At 42.8% G+C, this 20,809-nt stretch overlaps 1 protein-coding gene across 4 annotated transcripts in view; it reads left to right on the top strand.

Annotated features, from left to right (window-relative positions):
* The window catches only part of LRRC7 (leucine rich repeat containing 7), a 380,755-nt gene that overhangs the window by 257,000 nt on the left and 102,946 nt on the right, over positions 1-20,809 (top strand). For all 4 annotated transcript variants that reach the window (XM_043490855.1, XM_043490857.1, XM_043490856.1 and 1 more), the window contains exons 12-13: positions 5,063-5,192; positions 6,141-6,256. In XM_043490855.1, coding sequence (XP_043346790.1) covers positions 5,063-5,192; positions 6,141-6,256 — 246 coding nt within the window. The remainder of the gene's footprint in view (positions 1-5,062; positions 5,193-6,140; positions 6,257-20,809) is intronic.

The raw sequence follows: 20,809 nt of genomic DNA, 5'->3' as shown, positions 1-20,809 counted from the left end.
TGATAATTGAATATTTTTATATTATAGCATTTTAATTTACATAAAGGTGACCAGACCTTGGACTGGGCATTTATTTAAAAGCTCTAAATCCAAATACGTTCTTGTTGATAGAACATAGATTTTTTTTTCTGATTCATTAGATTCAGAACTGCTGCACACCAGAATGAAGTTAGATAGCCTCTGAAAAAAGAGCAAAATGTTGCAAGTGGATCTCACTTGTGAGCCACAGGAAACTCACTCTGTAGCTTAGTATGCTGGGCAGAGCATTCCTATACTCCTAACTCTAGTAAAGTCCTCTTCAGCAAACCCTGCTTTACTTCAGGCAGTGTTCTTAGGTCTGCTCTGTCCTGAAGACTTCATTATAAAGCTCTCTTGAATAGCTCATTATACTTCTCCAAAAATACATAGATTTAAGTTGACAGGTTTCAGAATAGCAGCCATGTTAGTCTGTATCCGCAAAAAGAACAGGAAGCTTATGCTCAAATAAATTTGTTAGTCTCTAAGGTGCCACAAGTACTCTTGTTCTTTTTATAGATTTAAGTGTATTCTGACTCAATAGCAAATATGTTAAGGCCTGTAGAACTGCTTTAGTCTCTATTCTGTATAACTAGAGCTTTAACAAGTACCCACTCCAGCCTGTATTTGTTTTTTGCAGGATCTTTCAAAAATATCTTAATTATCTGTTGGTATGACATTCAAAAAAATTCTAAATTCTGCAACATTACAACAGTAAGCAATAAAAGCTGAATTTTGGCTTGAAATAGCTTACCTGGTGGAGGGTCACTGGGTTTATGTAATGTGCATTGGTGTATAGCAGTAGAAGGTTTCATGAATCCTATGAGATAGTCTATTTAGCAGTAATATTGAAAGCCAGGTAGATCTGAAGATGCTAGAAATTATATTGGACACTATCGAGATGGTTCATGCACTAGTTGGCACTTTGGCGGCTTTTTGCAGTATGCATTTTTAAAAAAAGAATCCTGTCATTAAAATATTATCTCAGTGATTGAATTGTTCAGAATTGAAAGGAATCCTCCGGTCTTTTGCCAATTTTCTGTTAAATATAGTTTCTCAAGAAGCCTTAATTAGATCTCAAAAGAGAGATACTGCAGCTCTAAGAGGTGGATTTGCAGGGTAGACAGCTAATACTGCTATATCATTTTTGAATGATTGTGCTTGTTAAATTTAGGGGCCTGGCAGTATTAGAGGTGAAGTAATTTTCTTCCATAGAATGAGCACTGTACCTATAACTTCAAACTGTGCTTCCTTTTTCTGACTCATTCATTATTTTAGACAGTTTCCTGCTGGGTCTTTCTCAAAAAGTGGTAGCCATGGTACCCCCTGGAACATATTATTGTAATATAAAAATCAACAATGAGAAGGAGAGAACTGACTCTCTCTGGAGCCGGGTGTCATAATGACATAGAGAGCAGTCTGTCACCTGTTTGATACTTCCCTTAATAGGACTGCCACAAAGCAGTTGGTGCCAAAAAGGTGGTGGTGGTGGTTAGTCACTATCAGCCTAGACTCAGAGATATTTAGGGTTCAGCCCTGTGAGATGCTGAACAGTGTGGCCCCAATCCAAAGCATTTAAACATGTGTTTAACGTTAAGAACTCTGATTAGTCCCAATGGTTTCCCATTGCTTAAGTGCTTTGCTGGATTGAGCCCATAGAGAGAAAAACCACTCATCTCTGGAGATGTGTGTCATTTATGACCCGGAGATATTATTTGCACACATGCTGGCTGAAAATGACACAATGAGGGCAGAAAACTAACTTGTCAGATGGGAAGGATGGTATCAGAGTGGCTGGCCCTTTATGGAGAGTTAGAGGGAGACGGAGATAAGGCTAAGTTGGGTCTCCAGTCTTGTTTCACTACTTCTTCCTGGGTGGCTCTGTCCGTCAGAGCTGCCGTATCTTGTTTATTGAGTCTGGTTCCCTTTCTCCACCCAGGATGGCAAAATATATCTGCAGTAGTGACCTGGAGTTGGGGCTTTCTAGCATGGAAGTAAGTGGTACTGTGCTAAAGAAGCAATTGGGTAGAGCCTTTCCAATTTCAGAAAACACTGTTTTTAGCAGGTCTCAGTTCACATACACAATCTGGTGGAAATACTTGAGCAAAGGAAAACTTTTGTATTTTGTAGCACATGCACTGCACTGTTGAATGCAAACTACTGTAAGAAAGTATTCTGATGTAACTCATGTAATGAATATCATTTGAGTGACTTCCAGAATGCATGTCATATAAATCCTGGCAATTACTACAACAAACATATGTACATGAAACAGCTACCTTGTTCACTGTTTTTCTTATCACAAAATCAAACAAATTGGTGATTGCTTATCAACAAAGTTGTTGTTTTATTATATGATGAGACCCAAACTGCACTTCTGGCACACCCAAAAGACCCACTGATGCAGGGAGCATTTTTGGTGTGCAAAAAATGTAGATTCAGGCCTGATACCTACCTTCCTTAATGCAAATTACACATCAATGTGAGGTAATTTTTAAAAATATCCTGGTGATATTCAGTACCAAATCATCACCACTCTCCTAGTATTCTTTGGTGCTTTAAACAATATACATTTTTAAAAAAATGATAGGTAAAGTCAAGAAAATACTTGAGGAAAAATGCATCTGCCGGAAAGACTGGAAAGCATTAATTTCCCTTCATTTATCTCATCTGTAGCTATCCTTCTGGTGGATCTACACAGTCAAAGTAAAGTAGGAAAAACTGTAACAAATGAAAGAGGGGGAAACAATGCAGAAAAGTAATAACTAAATCATGATGTGAGAGGCTTCTTTAAGTTACAGGCTTCTTCCAGCATCTAGTATCTTATCAGGTGATATTTTGTTATCCATTCCATCCTTCCCCAGCTTTAGGATGATTGATCAAATATGTGGTTAAAATGACATAATGAGACCGAGGACTTCTTAAGGTGTGGGTTACTTTTCTCTCAAGTTCAGGTAGAGTATGTGTTGGGCATAGCCCCATGGCTTCCAGGGAACACAGCAGACCCATAAAGATCCATTGCCTTCATACTCTATACATCAAGGGAGAATATGCATGGAGCCTCAGTGAGTGATGAGGTTGTTGGAACCCTAACTAAATTCATATGATAAGCTGCTGTGGCCAAATTCTGAACAATGAAAATTAGACTTCTGAATTACACATTTGTTTACCCTGTTGTCAAGTATCACTTTGACTGTGTTCCCTCTGTTATCACAAACTTCATTCCTGATTGTTACCAAGAGGGAAAGAGGTTGAAAATGTATATGTCAGATGGTACCTTTTAACTAAAATTACATTGCTTATTAAGGTTTCAGTGGACCCCTTGTGTGGCTCTTGAAATTTACTGTTTGCAGGCTAGTGTTTGTGATATTCCCAATTCTAGGTCTAAGTAGGGACAGGGCAGTTGTGCTAAATCAGCACATCACCTGGCAGACCCTAGCTGGTTGTGGGCAGCTTCCAAGATGGCATCCTTTCCACTATACTTTCTACTATAAGGGTCCTCTGTCAGGTCTATGCCTATTCCTGCCAGGAAAGACTTTGAATGAACTAGGCCAACATGTTTGAGTATTACCTTTGCAAAATATTGCTCTTCTTCTGGTTTGAAGGACAGATTGACAGATACAAAACTTGTAACAAAATAACTGGCAAAGCTTTCAGCTGTTCTCCTCACAATTCACTTCATTAATCACCGTATGGCTAATGGAAGGGTGATGTGCTTCAGTCCTTCAACCTATTGAGGTCAGGTAGTTACAGGAAAGTGCTGAGAACCAGTTGGGCCCTGGGTGTAGATTAGCTGCTGCAGGTATTACATTTCTTAGAGTCTGAAGGCTGGAAGAGTTTTTTAAATAATTTAGTTGGGTAAAAATAATTTTAAAGAAATATTGAAAGGTCCAGCTCTGCAACCATTGCTCACTTATAACTCTCATTGACTTTAGTGTTATAATTGTATGCATGAGTGTGAGCACTGTTCACCTGAGTGAAGTTCACATTCTTAGACCTCACTTTTCTCTTATTTATATTTTAAACCTTAAATCTCTTACACTACGATCATAGCTAGATTGACCTGGGTGAGGCATCTCTGAAGCATGCAAGTGGGGATTCTCATCTCCTCTACAGCCTTTTACATTGCTGTGTGCTTTTAGAGGTGCAGCACAACAATAATACAGGGCAGATATTGAGATAATTTATTTTTTCATGAAGGGAGCATGTTAGTATTTAGTACAGTTTTACATTAAAGACTTGGCATGAAAACCTTGAAGTACTTTAAGTTCAATAGCCAAATACTCTTAAAATGACTTATTTCTGTTTGCTTTTGTATTAATTTTTGCTATACAATTGGCTATTCCATATTGTGTTTCGAAACAATCTCAGAAGATAAACTGTCAAAATTTGAAAGATAAGCATACTTACAAAGAATATGTCTTCTGCTTTAATGGCTAATTATAACAGGCTTTGTTAAATTTGGATCAATGTTTAGCTCTCTCCACTAAACAGCTTTTTGTATCAGAGTTTGTATCAGTGACATCAGCTGAAATTTTTTTCAGTAGAGTATAAAGGTACTTTCTTCTCACCAAACAGTTTTTTTCTGCCTATCATCTTTTTTTGTACATATGTCCAGTGCCTAGCACATTGGGTCCGTGATCCTTGACAGATGCCTCTAGTCTAGGCTTGTCCAGTTCCTAGCACACTGGGTCCCTGATCCTTGACAGATGCCTCTAGTCTAGGCATTTCTGCACGACAAATAATAAATAACAATAATAATATATGGGACAGAATGGTATCCCTTAAAAATACCTAGTTAGTTTTGCCTTAGATAAATAGATAGGATTACCTCAGTATTACCAATACTTAACTATACTTAGGTGTATATGATTATTTATATTTTCAACCTTTTGTTCTGTGAGAATCTGAATAATTAATCTTACTTTTTCAGTATATGATTTTGCAAATGTAGTAATCTGACACTATAAACTTGCAGAGATTTGAAACTGTTCATTTGTGTTGTCTTACTTTTTCAAAAAGTCTAACAACGTGTTTAAAATTTCAGTTTATCTCTATTAGAAGAATTTGACTGCAGCTGTAATGAACTGGAGTCCCTACCTTCTACTATTGGTTACCTTCATAGCCTGCGAACATTAGCTGTGGATGAGAACTTCCTGTCTGAATTGCCTAGAGAAGTGAGAAACTGATTCTGTTTTTAAATTATTAATTAGTATGTTTTACATGAAGGGCCTAACCTTGCAGTCTTTACTCAGACAAAACACCTACTGAAGTTATGGCAGGTATATGGAAGTTTTCCCTCACTCGGCAGAATGGGGTCATAAATGATCCAGATGGAAGGCCAAGTCCTATTTGCCTTAATCACTTGTTCCATTGGAACAGGTAATATCACTCACATGAGCAAGGCAAGCAGGATTTGACCCTGTTCGTTTTTCTCATGTGTTACTAATGCTTGTATGAAGTGTTGTTGTAGCTGGGTTGGTTCCAGGATATTAGAGACAAGGTGGGTGAGTGAACATCTTTTATTGGACCAACTTCTGGGGGTGAGAGAGACAAGCTTTTGACCTTACACGGAGTTCTGCTTCAGCTCACCTCCATGTTAACTGAAAAAGAGTTCTGTGTAAGCTCAAAACCTTGTCTCTCAACAACAGAAGTTGGTCCAATAAAGGTTGTTATCTTACCCACCTTGTCTCTCTTGCATTTTGTTTGTCATTTTACATTGTAAACTGAGGGCTTATGCCCTTGACTGTTAGTGTCAATATCAATGTAAAATAGGGAGACTAGAATTGGAAATGAGTATTTCATTAATGAACACATTATGATAATAGAAAGCATTTTAATCAAAGTATGTGAAGAAATGTGATGTGTATACATACATCTTAATATAGCAGGAAGCTATTGATAGCAAATAGGTTAAATTATAACTTTAAAAGCCATTTATCAAGTAAAGGACCTGATTCTACTCCCACTGAAGTCATTTGGGCTCAAAGTATTATCTCAGAAGTACACAATAAGTACTCATTATCTCATTCATTAATTTTAAAGACATAATTAGGCCACCTTCTCAGATAAGGAGAATTAGTGGCAAAGTGAGAATCCTAACTTCTTGTCTTTTATGCCCATAGATTGGAAGCTGTAAGAACGTAACAGTTATGTCCCTGCGCTCTAACAAGCTAGAATTTCTTCCTGATGAGATTGGTCAGATGCAGAAGTTGAGAGTGTTAAATCTGAGTGATAACAGGTATACTTTGCATAATTTAACCATCACACCCTAGAAGTGTTTTGCTGAACAAGGATTTTAAATATTCAAAGGTTATGGCTGCTGAGGTGGTGTTCTTTCATCATTAAGCACCCTGTCTTGATCCCATTGAACTCCATATCAAAACTACATTGGGGCCAATGGATTCACAAAAGTAAAATCCTGATACCACTCGTGTCTCCTACTATTATCATGTGAAAATGTGACCACTTATTTTCATGAAGGTTTTGCTTCATGAAAAAGTTTATGTAAGCCGTATGATGGTATATATAATGATCTTGATTAAAAGATGGTCACGTACTGGTGTATGGTAGGTCTATAGGTGCAAGCACGATAGCATGTAAACATCAAGGGGGAAATCCTGGCTCCACTGAAGTCAATGGCAAAACACAGTTAAAAATAAGGCATTTTAATATGGCCACAAGTAAATGTATACATCTAGGAACAAAGAATGCATAGTATACTTAGTCTCTCAACCTATATCCTGGGAAGCAGGAACTCTGAAAAAGACTTGCATTCCTTGTAAGTATGAACAGAGGAATATCAAGTAGGACTAGAGAGATTATATTATCTTTGTATTTGGCTCTGGTGTGACTGCTAATACATATTGTGCCAGTTCTCGTGTCCACAATTCAAGAAGGATGTCAATAAATCAGTGAGGATTCAGAGAAGAACCACAGGAATGATTAAAGGATAGGAAAACATGCCTTCTAGTGACAGACTCCAGGAACTCAATTGGTTTAGCTTAACCAAGAGAAGGTTAAGGGTGACTTTATAGACAAGTCAAATATATACATGGGGAACAAAACTTTGATGATGGGCTCTTCAATTTAAAAGACAAAGGTATAACAAGATCCAGTAGCTGGAAGTTGAGCTAGACAAATTCATACTAAAAATAATGTGCACATTTTTAATGGTGAGGATAATTAACCCTTGGAACAATTTGCCAAGGTTTGTGGTGGATTTTCCATCACTGGACATCTTAAAATAAAGATTTTAGATTTTGGAAAAAGTGTGCTCTAGTTCAAACAGAATTATTTCAGGGAAGTCCTATGACCTTTGTTATACGCCTGATCAGACTAGATGATAACGGTCTCTTCTGACTTTATAATCTATTAACCTACGGCCAAACCCTTTTCTTCACATAAATATGGCTATTTTCATGAATGAGATGAGAATGATTTGACTCCACATATAAACATTGGGAAAGACCGTTTTATCAAAAAAATTCATGCACACACGTACTTCAAGAATAACATAGATATGACCCTTTTCAGCGAAATAAAAAGAGATACAGGTTTGTTCAGTAGTGTGGCAAATGATACATGGAGCCAATACTGTCATCAATGATTATCTTCTGAAATCAGTCAGAATTTTGGGAAGGACTTTGCACATCTATGATTGGGGCCATTAACAGAAATTAGTTCACTAACGCATTATAAATCCTTAACACAGAAATATCCTGTAGTACACTTGATAACAATTATCGACTTATTGGAACATTTTCTTAAAGTAGTTAGATGTCATAGGACCTGATTTTTTGCTCTGACAGCAGAAAAAAATCTGGAGTAACTTCACAGAAGTCAAGGTGGTTACACCAGTGTAAACCTGGCATGAGAGCAGAATCAGGCTCATAATGGGATGACAGAACTAATTCAGAGGAATTAGGAGTTAGAATAAACTTAGATCTTCTCTGAGATTTGAAAAACTGTGATGTGCATGTATTGCTTTTTTGTTTTTTTAAATTTTCACATCTTGGTAGTCACTGATTTCAGCAGTGACTGAATGTGGAATTACTGAAATACTGTGGACAACACTTTTTTATCATGGCACTTCCAACTTGGATGAAATTAGGAATTACTGAAAAATCCTGATCTCTCACAATTTCCAGACCCGAGTGTTAGGATAAATTTCAGATAAGTATTCTGATGTTCTGGTTCTTAGCCAAAACTTACTTACAGGTTTTCCCCATCACTAATCATGAAATTATGTAAAATATTAATCATATGTAAAAATATTGTTGGCATCCTTCCATTATCATACAAACAAGTAACACATGCTTAGTTTTATTTTCTTAATGTGGAAAATCATCACCTTCCCAGATGTTGAGTCACAAATAGCAATCGTCCCTGTTCTAGAGGCCTGACTGCTGAAGCCTTCCTTGTGATACTTCCTTTGTCAAATAGGACACAACACTGAATAGTTTTAATTCTCACTCTTTTTTAGATACATTGGTCATTATTTGGTTACTTATTTGGGTACTCACCAAATTATTATTTGGGTACTCACCAAAAATAAGTACAGAGGTTTATGAATTTAGAAAATGGTCTCGGGTGTATTAAGAGATCTATAGGATTTAACTTGTCTTATAATAGAATCCTCCAGCTAATGTTCCGTATAGAATGTTTCACATACTATGAGGTTAGCGTCTTTGGGGAAGAGGTACAAATAAAGTTTGGAGAAATATAAGTATAGGGTTTGTTGTTTGTGTTTGTTTATTTGGAACATGGTAAAATCTGAATCCAGTATTAAACACACAATATTCAATGGGTGATCCTGCTGAACATAAGAGAACATAAGAGATGGTATGATGGGATAGCCTAATTTTGGCAATTAATTGATCTTTGACTATTGGTGGTATATATGCCCAATGGCCAGTAATGAGATGTTAGATGGGGTGGGATCTGAGTTACTACAGAGAATTCTTTCCTGGGCGTCTGGCTGGTGAGTCTTGCCCACATGCTCAGGGTTTAGCTGATCCCCATATTTGGGGTCGGGAAGGAATTTTCCTTCAGGGCAGATTGGCAGAGGCCTTGGGGGTGTTTCACCTTCCTCTGCAGCATGGGGCCCGGGTCACTTGCTGGAGGATTCTCTACACCTTGAAGTCTTTAAACCACAAATTAAGGACTTCAATAGCTCAGACATAGGTTAGGGGTTTGTTACAGAAGTGGGTGGGTGAGATTCTGGAGCTTGCATTGTGCAGACGGTCAGACTAGATGATCATAATGGTCCCTTCTGACCTTAAAGCCTATAATTCTAGGATGCCCAGGGACATTTTCCATATTTTGGAAGACAAATCCATTATCAGAATTTGTCCTAGTTTTTTTAATTTTGCCATGCTAATTTGAATTAATTACTGAGGATTGCTAATGGGATATTATATGTTACAGATAAGGTATCAGTTCAGAACCAGCCATCCAGTGTAAGGAAATAAAGACTAAACTACCCTTTTAGTCCTAAAGGCAGACTCTCCAAGTCACAGAGGAGACACCTTCATAGGCAAGAGTAGAGAAGGTGGCACAGCAGCTATCCACAGCTGATCTGTGAATAAATGAGGGAATCCAATAAATTCACTAAAAACCAAAAGAGACATTACTGCTTTCCCTGGACAAGATGTCAGTTAACTAGCTCCTAAAGTGTTACAGATTTTAAAATAACTTTACATTTAATGAAGCTTGAGCTTTTAAAAATTGATCCAGGTTAAATCTATAGACCAACACAGACTCATTGTTGAAGTGGTCTGGCTCATATTGTCAGAAAATATGGGTAGTACTGAACTGAAGCTAAAATAGCTTCCCAACTCTTTTCTAGACACAGGCAAATTTGATGTTAGTTGGCTCTTAAAGTACATCTCACTTTATAAGTAGAATGTAATCTAATAATAATGATAGAAAGGAATAGCTTCAAAGTCTTTATCTCAACTTAGTCGCTGATATGTAATTTATGACAGGATATGGAATCATTTCTTACTGACAGTTTGGGACCTAGGAATATATTTAGAAAGGTTTTTTCTTTCTAAAGAACTTCAGGGGAAAATCTACTTTTCCTTATCTTCTGTCATTCAAGAGAACACGTTTTATATGAAAATTAAACATTAGAAAAGGGAACACATCGTTCCATACTTGTCAGGGCTGTTCTCAAGTTACTGTAAATAGTGGTTTTATTGAATAGCCATCTGGGGATTTAGCATGCTATCAAAGTATTGTTTCATGATTTCCTGTTTTTTATTTAAAATATTTCAATTTTTATATCTATCAATGTCTGCTGTAATTTTCACATTTATATATTGTTCTGTTTAATTAAATGAATGTGAATACAGACAATCTGAATGGCACTAATATGCTGTTTTAAAAATTCAGTTATCACTTGTGTTAATCTCTTTAAAGAAGTTAGTTTTTCCAAGAGATTGCAATTTTAATTATTGGTGATTTAAAGCTTGTACTTAAATCCAAATCCTGTAGCTCAAACAAGGAAATAAGGTCAGCAGAAGGCTTTGAATGCATTGAAACTGGTATGATTCCTCTACTCAGAGTGGTTGAGAAGTGAAAGATGTGATGATCCCACACAGTACAAACCTGTGAACTCCAGCCTCCCTAACACCATGGGAAATGGTCACAGGAACTAGTGGGTGTGGAGCAATCCCATAGGAGCCTGTGATTTCAGATTCCAACTCACTTCCACATCCCTGATAGCCACAGAAGCTTATTTACTCAGGCCTGATGCATGCCAGGAAGAGATTTAGGCCATAGTGGAAATGATTGCTTTGGTACCATGTGTTCTTCTTCGAGAGCTGTCCCTGTGGATGCTCCACTCTAGGTGACGGTGCGTCCCAGCACCGTTGATCAGAGATCTTCGGTAGCAGTGCCTGGTTAAGACGCAGGCGCTCAGTTGGTATCTCCCATCTCGTTGGAATCTTCCTGAGCGCCGTTTCTTCACAACCGTCCTCGGCTGAAGATGGGACTCAGGGCAGTGCTCATCTCTTCCCTGGTCACTGTAGGAAATAAGTAGAAAAAATAGAAATAGTTAGCTAACCATTTCCCAGTTCTCCTTTTCCTTTATTATAGTTCTCTAGTTTAAAAAAAAATTCCCTCAAATTAGTCTCTTGTTGAGACTTCCCTGGCCGCTCATACTTTTGCTATGCCGCGGTTGGCCAGGCACTCACTCTGCACTCAGAAACAACTCTGACATCATAATCAAAAAGGCTGACAAAGGAGGTGTTGTCGTCATCCTGAATAGGTCGGAGTATGAACTACTAGGCTACTAGGCAGCTCTCCAACACCACTTTCTACAAGCCATTACCCTCTGATCCCACTGAGAGTTACCAAAAGAAACTACAGCATTTGCTCAAGAAACTCCCTGAAAAAGCACAATAACAAATCTGCACAGACACACCCCTAGAACCCCGACCTGGGGTATTCTATCTGCTACCCAAGATCCATAAACCTGTAAATCCTGGACGCCCCATCATCTCAGGCATTGGCACCCTGACAGCAGGATTGTCTGGCTATGTAGACTCCCTCCTCAGTCCCTACGCTACCAGCACTCCCAGCTATCTTCGAGACACCACTGACTTTCTGAGGAAACTACAGTCCATTGGTGATCTTCCTAAAAACACCATCCTAGCCACTATGGATGTAGAAGCCCTCTACACCAACATTCCACACACAGATGGACTACAAGCCGTCAGGAACAGTATCCCCGATAATGTCACGGCTAACCTGGTGGCTGAACTTTGTGACTTTGTCCTCACCCATAACTATTTCACATTTGGGGACAATGTATACCTTCAAATCAGCGGCAATGCGATGGGTACCCGCATGGCCCCACAGTATGCCAACATTTTTATGGCTGACTTAGAACAACGCTTCCTCAGCTCTTGTCCCCTAATGCCCCTACTCTACTTGCGCTACATTGATGACATCTTCATCATCTGGACCCATGGAAAAGAAGCCCTTGAGGAATTCCAGCAGGATTTCAACAATTTCCATCCCACCATCAATCTCAGCCTGGACCAGTCCACACAAGAGATCCACTTCCTGGACACTACGGTGCTAATAAGCGATGGTCACATAACACCACCCTATATCGGAAACCTACTGACCGCTATTCCTACCTACATGCCTCTAGCTTTCATCCAGATCATACCACTCGATCCATTGTCTACAGCCAAGCTCTATGATATAACTGCATTTGCTCCAACCCCTCAGACAGAGACAAACACCTACAAGATCTCTATCATACATTCCTACAACTACAATACCCACCTGCTGAAGTGAAGAAACAGATTGACAGAGCCAGAAGAGTACCCAGAAGTCACCTACTATAGGACAGGCCCAACAAAGAAAATAACAGAACGCCACTAGCCATCACCTTCAGCCCCCAACTAAAACCTCTCCAACGCATCATCAAGGATCTACAACCTATCCTGAAGGACAACCCATCACTCTCACAGATCTTGGGAGACAGGCCAGTCCTTGCTTACAGACAGCCCCCCAATCTGAAGCAAATAATCACCAGCAACCACACACCACACAACAGAACCACTAACCCAGGAACCTATCCTTGCAACAAAGCCCGTTGCCAACTCTGTCCACATATCTATTCAGGGGATACCATCATAGGGCCTAATCACATCAGGCACACTATCAGAGGCTCGTTCACCTGCGCATCTACCAATGTGATATATGCCATCATGTGCCAGCAATGCCCCTCTGCCATGTACATTGGCCAAACTGGACAGTCTCTACGTAAAAGAATGAATGGACACAAATCAGACGTCAAGAATTATAACATTCAAAAACCAATTGGAGAACACTTCAATCTCTCTGGTCACTTGATCACAGACCTAAGAGTGGCTATCCTTCAACAAAAAAGCTTCAAAAACAGACTCCAACGAGAGACTGCTGAATTGGAATTAATTTGCAAACTGGATACAATTAACTTAGGCTTGAATAGAGACTGGGAATGGATGAGTCATTACACAAAGTAAAACTATTTCCCCATGGTATTTCTCCCTCCCACCCCCCACCCCCACCCCCCCACTGTTCCTCTGATATTCTTGTTAACTGCTGGAATTAGCCTACCTTGCTTGTCACCATGAAAGGTTTTCCTCCTTCCCCCCCCCCCCGCTGGTGATGGCTTATCTTAAGTGATCACTCTCCTTACAGTGTGTATGATAAACCCATTGTTTCATGTTCTCTGTGTGTGTGTGTGTATATAAATCTCTCCTCTGCCTTTTCCACCAAATGCATCCGATGAAGTGAGCTGTAGCTCACGAAAGCTTATGCTCTAATAAATTTGTTAGTCTCTAAGGTGCCACGGGTACTCCTTTTCTTTTTGCGAATACAGACTAACACGGCTGCTACTCTGAAACCTCTCCTTACAGTGTGTATGATAAACCCATTGTTTCATGTTCTCTGTGTGTCTATATAAATCTCTCCTCTGTTTTTTCCACCAAATGCATCCGATGAAGTGAGCTGTAGCTCACAAAAGCTTATGCTCTAATAAATTTGTTAGTCTCTAAGGTGCCACAAGTACTCCTTTTCTTTTTGCGAATACAGACTAACACGGCTGCTACTCTGAAACTCTGCATTAAATGCCTTGGTGAGACACACATCCCTGTGAAGTGTCTCCACTGCACCAACTTAAAAACTAGAGCTTGCTGTGACAGACTTGCGGCTAAAAATGCTTCTAGTTGAGAGAGCTCTGCAACTGCCTACAAAGAAGGGCAGTAAACCCTCTCCCTCATGCTCCCCTGCTAAGGCAGAACCGACCGGGAGCCCGGCTTCACGCTCTCATGAGTAGAGGCAAGAAGCTTTGCAGCTGCCTATGGAGAAGGGCAGTAAACCCTCTCCCTTCCCTCTCCGCCTTCTCCCCGCAGCACACAGCATGCCCCCTTCCCTAGCCCTGCCCTGCACACAGCTGAGTCCTGCTCCCGTCTCCAGAGCATGGCACACAGCCCCCTCTGGACCAGCTTGCCCATGCCTCAGCCTGGCCAGCCCACGAGACCCTACCCCCCGCTCCAGAGCTTGGCATACAGCCTCCCCTCTCCCGCCCCCTCCAGCCCGGCCAGCCATTCCATGCCGCCCCTCCCCCCAGAGCCTGGCACACAGGGTCCCCCCCCTCGAGCCCCCGGCACCAGCAGAGCCCCTCGGGCAGCACATGGAGCCCCCTCCCAGGCAGCCTGAGCCTTCCCCCTTGCCCCACCCCTACAGCTTGGCACCCAGCACTCCCTCCCTACTGCCCGCATCAACTCCTCAGGTCCAGCGGAGCCAGGGCTGGGCATGGGGCTGGCACCTGCAGGGGGAGAGTGATCAGCAAGGGGGGGTGACCCCAAGCCCGCCCCCCTCTCCGCCTGTTTACCTCCCAACTGTGAGCTCATCGCTGCTCATCCCACCAGAGCCCTTTTTGGCGCCCCCAAATCTTGGCGCCCTAGCCAGCCTCCTAGTTCGCCTAGTGGTTATACCAGCCCTGCCTGCGGGGCTCTAACAAATGTTTCAGGCTCCTACGAAAGTGAAATTAAAATCACTCCGGGCTGCCAATCACACTCCATCCTCGAAGGACAACAACCTAGGGAGCAGCAACAAATTCCTGCATCAGCAGGATATCTCTGTGGTCCCTTAGCCTGATGCTCCACTCCTAGACACAGAGCACTCACTGTTTGAACAGCAGCTCTTACCACCTCATCTGATAGTGAGAACAACACAGCAGCAGACAGAGTTCTCCCCATCTGAGTCTCCCCGTCCACCGGAGCCATACATATCCCTAGACATAGCGCATCATAAGAATCAGCTGCAGAAGACGCCCTTGTGCCTACACCTCCACAAAACATGGACGACTTTAAGCAATTTCAGGAATTTTTCAAGAGACTGGCACTCAGCTAGCACATCCCTTTGAAGGAAGCCCAGGAGACACAACGTAGACTCCTCAAAATCCTCCAACCCTCAAAGATCACACTACCCATAAACAAAGCCCTCCTAGAACCAGCTGATACTCTCTAGCAGACCCCTGCCTCCGTCCCGCCAACATGCAAGAAAGCTGAAAATAAATACTACGTGCCTGCAAGGGACATTGATTTCTTAATTTCCCACCCACAACCCAATTCTTTGTGGTGGATGCAGCGACCAGAAAGCAAAGCAGCCACACCACCAGCCCATTCCACAGGACAAGGACCTCAAACGCTGTGACCTCCTGGACTGCAAGGTTTCTACCTCTGCTACTCTACAATTTAGAATTGCAAATTATTCCGCCCTCCTTGCAAGCTGTGATTATGACAACTACAACAGGCTCTTTGATTTTACCTCCCACATACCGGAGGATAGGAGAGCGAACTTCAAGTCAGTCCTTGTCGAGGGTTAATTGGTGTCTAGGACGACACTACAAGTGTCCATGGACATGCTGATACAGTAGCCCGCACCACTGCCACTGCAGTGGTGATGCGGATGTCTTCCTGACTCTCAGCACCCTGTATCCCCAAAGAGTTGCAGACCAAAGTGCAGGATCTCCTCTTTGACAAAGATAAACTCTTTTCCAAAAAAATTGATGAAGTCCTTCACACTATGAAAGACTGTAGAGCCACTTTGTGCACAATGGGCATATACCCATTCATTCCCAGGACACCACGGTACTTCCCACCCATCATGTAACAAACAAAAATTTTGAAGTGCTGGTTGGGGGTCTATGCGACCACCTCTTGACTCCGCCACTTATTTGCCCATTTGGCTACCGCCTCCAGACTTTCTGCCATGTTTGGCAACAGATCACGCAAACATGCTGGGTTTGGTCTGCTGGGACCTGGAAATAGTTCAGTCAGGTTACTCCATCCCTTTCTTATCTTCCCCGCCCACCCTTTCCCCTTCCCCCGTCACTCTTCAGGGACCCCTCTCATGAGCACCTTCACCGCATGGAGGTGGCTCATCGTCTTCACCTAGGTGCAGTCGAATATGTACTGACGCAACATCGGGGAAAAGAGTTCTAGTCCCACTACTTTCTGACCCAAAAGAAAGGTGGGGGGGTGAGATCTATTTTAGACCTACGCCTAGTGGGCTAGTTTGTACATGTACAAAAATTCAAGATGGTCACATTGGGCACAATAATACCTGCATTGGAACAAGGGGACTGGTTCACAGCCCTCGACCTACAAGACAACTATTTCCATATATCCATTCATCCAGCACACAGACGCTTCCTGCATTCACACTCGGACATGACCACTTTCAATACAGAGTACTTTCATTCGGTCTCTCCGCAGCAGCTTGGGTATTCTCCAAGACCCTGGCTGTAGTTGTAGCCCACCTCCGCAAACATGGGATTATACTTTTCCCCTACTTAGACGACTACCTTATCAAAGCCAGCTCCTACGACAAGACCTTAAAACAGACAAATTTTACCATCTCCCTTTTCCACAGTCTAGACTTGCGAATAAATAAATAAATAAATTTCCAAAAATCCACCCTAATACCTACACAGTAGACAGAGTTCATTGGAGCTCACCTGGACTCGATTCAAACCAGAGCCTCACTTCCACACAACAGATTCCTCACTATTATGCATCTCATACGCACAATCTCTGTTTTCCTCAGAATACAGGCACAGACCTGTCTTCAGCTTCTTGGTCACATGGCAGCCACCACCTTTGTGGTCAAATACACCAAGCTGCACATGAGATGCCTTCTGGGTTGGCTCAATTCCAACTACAAACCCAACAGACACAGTTTCTGCATAACACAGACTCTGCCACCAAACGTATTGACCTCCCTACATTGGTGGACAAAACCAGAGAACCTATGCACAGGTGTTCCCTTCCATCCACACTCCCCAGGACTCATGCTTACCACGGACGCTTCCCTGATAGGTTGAGGAGTGCACCTAGGTGACCACAAGACACAGGACTGCTGGTCCCGAGCAAGATGTGTCTGCACATCAATCTCTCACTCAGTAAACACTTCTCCAATGAACACAAATAGGAATTACACCCCATGATACTCCGACAGTTCTTCTCCCACTGGAGCACTCCATCAATAGACCTGTTTGCCACTCCTCAAAACCTCAAATGCCATCCATTTTGCTCCAGAGTGGGATTCGGAAATCCATCCCTAGGGGATGCATTCCTCATTCCTTGGAACAGCTCCCTCAGGTATGCTTTTCCACTGATTCCACTGATACACAGGGTTCTCGGCAAGCTCACAGAGGACAAGGCCTGGGTCATACTTATTGTCCCAGCTTGGCCCAGATGGTCATGGTATCCTTACCAGCTACGCATGTCCATCCGTCCTCCCCGGTCTCTCCCTGACAGACCAGATCTCCTCTCCCAGATCCACAGTCGGCTTCTTCATCCACAGCTCCGGAAACTCCATCTGACAGCGTGGTTCCTTCATGGTTTCAATCCCATGAATTAGCCTGCTCGGAACAGGTCCAACACATCCTCTTTAACAGTAGAAGGGACTCCACTCATAAGGCTTACCTGCAAAAATGGAAATACTTCTCCATCTGGTGCTTCCACAGATGCCTGACACCTCAGACTGCAACCCTCCCTGACACCTTAGACTATCTTTTTGAACTAAAACAGGACGGGCTTTCACTCAGTTCTATCAGAGTACACCTCGCAGCCCTTATCACCCTCCATTACACTCTGGACGGCTATTCACTTTTCTCCCACCTCACCATTAAACTTTTCCTCGCTGGCCTGCAACATCTCTACCCTAAGATTCATTCACCAGTAGCCTCCTGGAGTCTCAACCTACTTCTCCATGCTTCTCTCCTGCTACACATGTCCATGTAAGTGGCTTCTTGGTTACCATAACGTCAACGAGAAGGGTTGGTGAAATAAGCGTCCTGATGACCTATCCTCCCTACAGCATTTTCTCTAAAGACAAGGTTACTATATGACTGCACCCCAAATTCCTCCCCAAGGTGGTGTCCACCTCCCACCTTAACCAGCCAATACACTTACCTGTATTCCATTCCAAGCCTCACATGACTCCACAGGAAATGGGGTTACATATCCCCAGTGTCTGACGGGCTCTTGCATTCTGTCTCTAAACAAAGACTCTTCAGGTGGATCTGGGGCTGCATCAGGTCCTGCTATCAGATCCAGAATGTTCAACCACCAGAGAGTATTAGGACTCATTTTACTAGAGCAATGTCAACATCTGTTGCCTTCCTTCGCAATGTACCTATTACAGACATATGCGAGGTGGCCATGTGGATATCTGACCACACATTTGCCAAACATTATGCCATCACACGGGATATCATGGCAGACATCATAGTCGGCCCTATGGTACTGTCTACCATTGTCCCTCACGCAACTCCAAAATCCCACCAACCATAGTGGGTACTGCTTCACATTCACCTAGAGTGGAGCACCCACAGGGACAGCAATCGAAGAAGAAGAGAAAGTTATTCACCTTGCAGTAACTGAAATTCTTCGAGATGTGTGTCCCTGTGGGTGCTCCACTCCCCGCCCTCGTCCCCTCTACTTTGGAGTACTAGTATGATTTCTCCACGGAAGAGAAGGAACTGAGGAAGGTGCGGGACACACGTGCTCAGGAAGATTCCAACGAGATGGGAGATACCAACTGAGTGCGTGCGTTCCAACCAGGCACTGCTACCGAAGATCTCCGATCAACGGCACCGGGACGCACCGTCACCTAGAGTGGAACACCCACAGGGACACGCATCTCAAAGAACTTCAGTTACTGCAAGGTGAGTAACTTTCTCATTTGCTTTTGAATTATATTTTAATTTAGTTTAGGTAACTCCTTCATAAATTATCCGGGCACCAGTTCATCTTTCACCTAGGATAACTTAATATTGTGAATACATTTTTCCTTAACTATGTATTACACAAAAAAGCAATTATGTAAGTAATTTTCCAAACTGTCTAGTGAGAAATGTAGGCATTTAAGCATGAAAGATAAGCACTTTGTTGAATAGCACATTTATAGACTTTAGACTTCTTTGTGCAGTTGGTATACTTTCTGAATGTTCTCATCAGAAATGCTGGATAAATGGAGGCAAGGCAGATTAAACACTCTCTTTAAAATTTTAATGGGCATAGTGCACTTTTCTATCATCTATTCTGCTCAGCAGAGGACGCATATAAGGCCATATTTTTAGAGGTGAAAATCAGCATCGCTTCAATGAAATCAGTGGAGCTATGCTGATTTACAGCAGCTGGGGATATGACTATTGTCTGTCATCAGTAGTCAGTCTACACCAATGCAAAATATATACATATATGTAGTAGTAAACCCAGGACAAACAACTACAAAACGGGGGTAGTAATTAGTCCCAGGGGTTTAAAGGCCCCTCCCTATCCACTGAGGAGAGAGAACCACAGGGCAATAAGGTTCAGCTGGAAAAGAGGTTGCTAGAGAATCAGTTAGGTTCAGCTGACTCCAACTACTTGGGACCTTTTTAAACCCTCCCCTGGGTGGTAGGAGGGGAAGAGTGAGGGAGTGAGAGGAGCAGGGAAGTTGCCAGTAGGCTGTTTGCAGCAAGACACCAGACCTTCCCATTAGGGAGGCTGCACTCACTCCCCAGAAGGGAAGGAAAACAAGCACAATGGACTGACTGAGGAGATGAGTAGCAGGACCCTGTGCCACCTATAAGGATTTGCCTTGCCCCAAACCTGAGTTTCCAAGGCTAAAAAGGACTGAGCCTACTGAGGCAAACAAGGTATTTTGCCACACGTGACGTTAGAAGTAGGATGTGGTAAGTGAGTAAGGCTCTGTGGCAAGCCATCTCAGGGCAGGGTAAATCACACCACACACACACACACACACACACACACACACACACACACACACACACACACAAATGGAGGATATAGTGAAGGCATTGGTACAGGCCACTGCAGCCCAACAAGAGGCTACCAGGGTGCAGATGCTTGCCCAGCAAGAGTCAGTATGCGTCCAACAGGAGATGAACCAATTACTGATGAACCAGGTGGCCCAAGATCGAGTCACCCTGAATGAAGTAGTGAACCAATTAAAAGCCCTGACCACACTGATGCACGGGCCCCAGGGGATTCAGCTGCAGCGGGCAAGCAACTATTTACAGAAGATGACTACGGATGATGATATAGAGGCATATCTCCTCGCCTTCGAGAGGACCGCACTGCGGGAGGCCTGGCCTCAAGACCAGTGGGCAGGTATCCTGGCTCCATTTCTGTGTGGGGAGCCCCAGAAGGCCTATTTCGACATGACCACAGAGACAGCTATGATTACCCCCAGCTGAAGGCGGAAGTCCTGGCAAGGTCAGGTGTGACATCAGCCATACAGGCCCAGCGCTTCCATGAGTGGAAATACCGGGACAGCAAACCGCTGAGGACCCAGCTATTTGATTTAATCCACCTCGCCTGGAAGTGGCTCCATCCCGAGATCCATGGGCCGAAGAAGATAGTGGAAATCCTCTTGTTGGACAGGTACATGAGGGAGTTGCTGCCGGACATACAGGGGTGGGTCTGCCAAAACGATCCCTCCTCCTACGATGAACTGGTTGCCCTCGTAGAGAGACACCTAGCAGCCCAAGAACTTTCGCGGACCACCGGGGAAGGAAGGCACCAGAATCGGAGACAAGTCTCTGCGCCAAGGCCCTGGTTTGCCCTAACACCAGGCTGGTCTTTGGAGGGGAGGAAGGAGGCCGAAGAGCAGCCAGAGGTCCCAGAGAGACTTGAGGCTGGGGGAAGAAAGGCTCAGGGGATAAAGCCCAGTAGCTCAAAAAATCGGGGGCTGCCCCGAGCAGGGTACC

The sequence above is a fragment of the Dermochelys coriacea genome, chromosome 8, assembly GCF_009764565.3.
Source record: "Dermochelys coriacea isolate rDerCor1 chromosome 8, rDerCor1.pri.v4, whole genome shotgun sequence".
NCBI classification, from domain to species: domain Eukaryota; kingdom Metazoa; phylum Chordata; order Testudines; family Dermochelyidae; genus Dermochelys; species Dermochelys coriacea.
The sequence above is the reverse complement of the archived record's forward strand: the minus strand, read 5'-3'. Positions and strand labels throughout refer to the sequence as shown.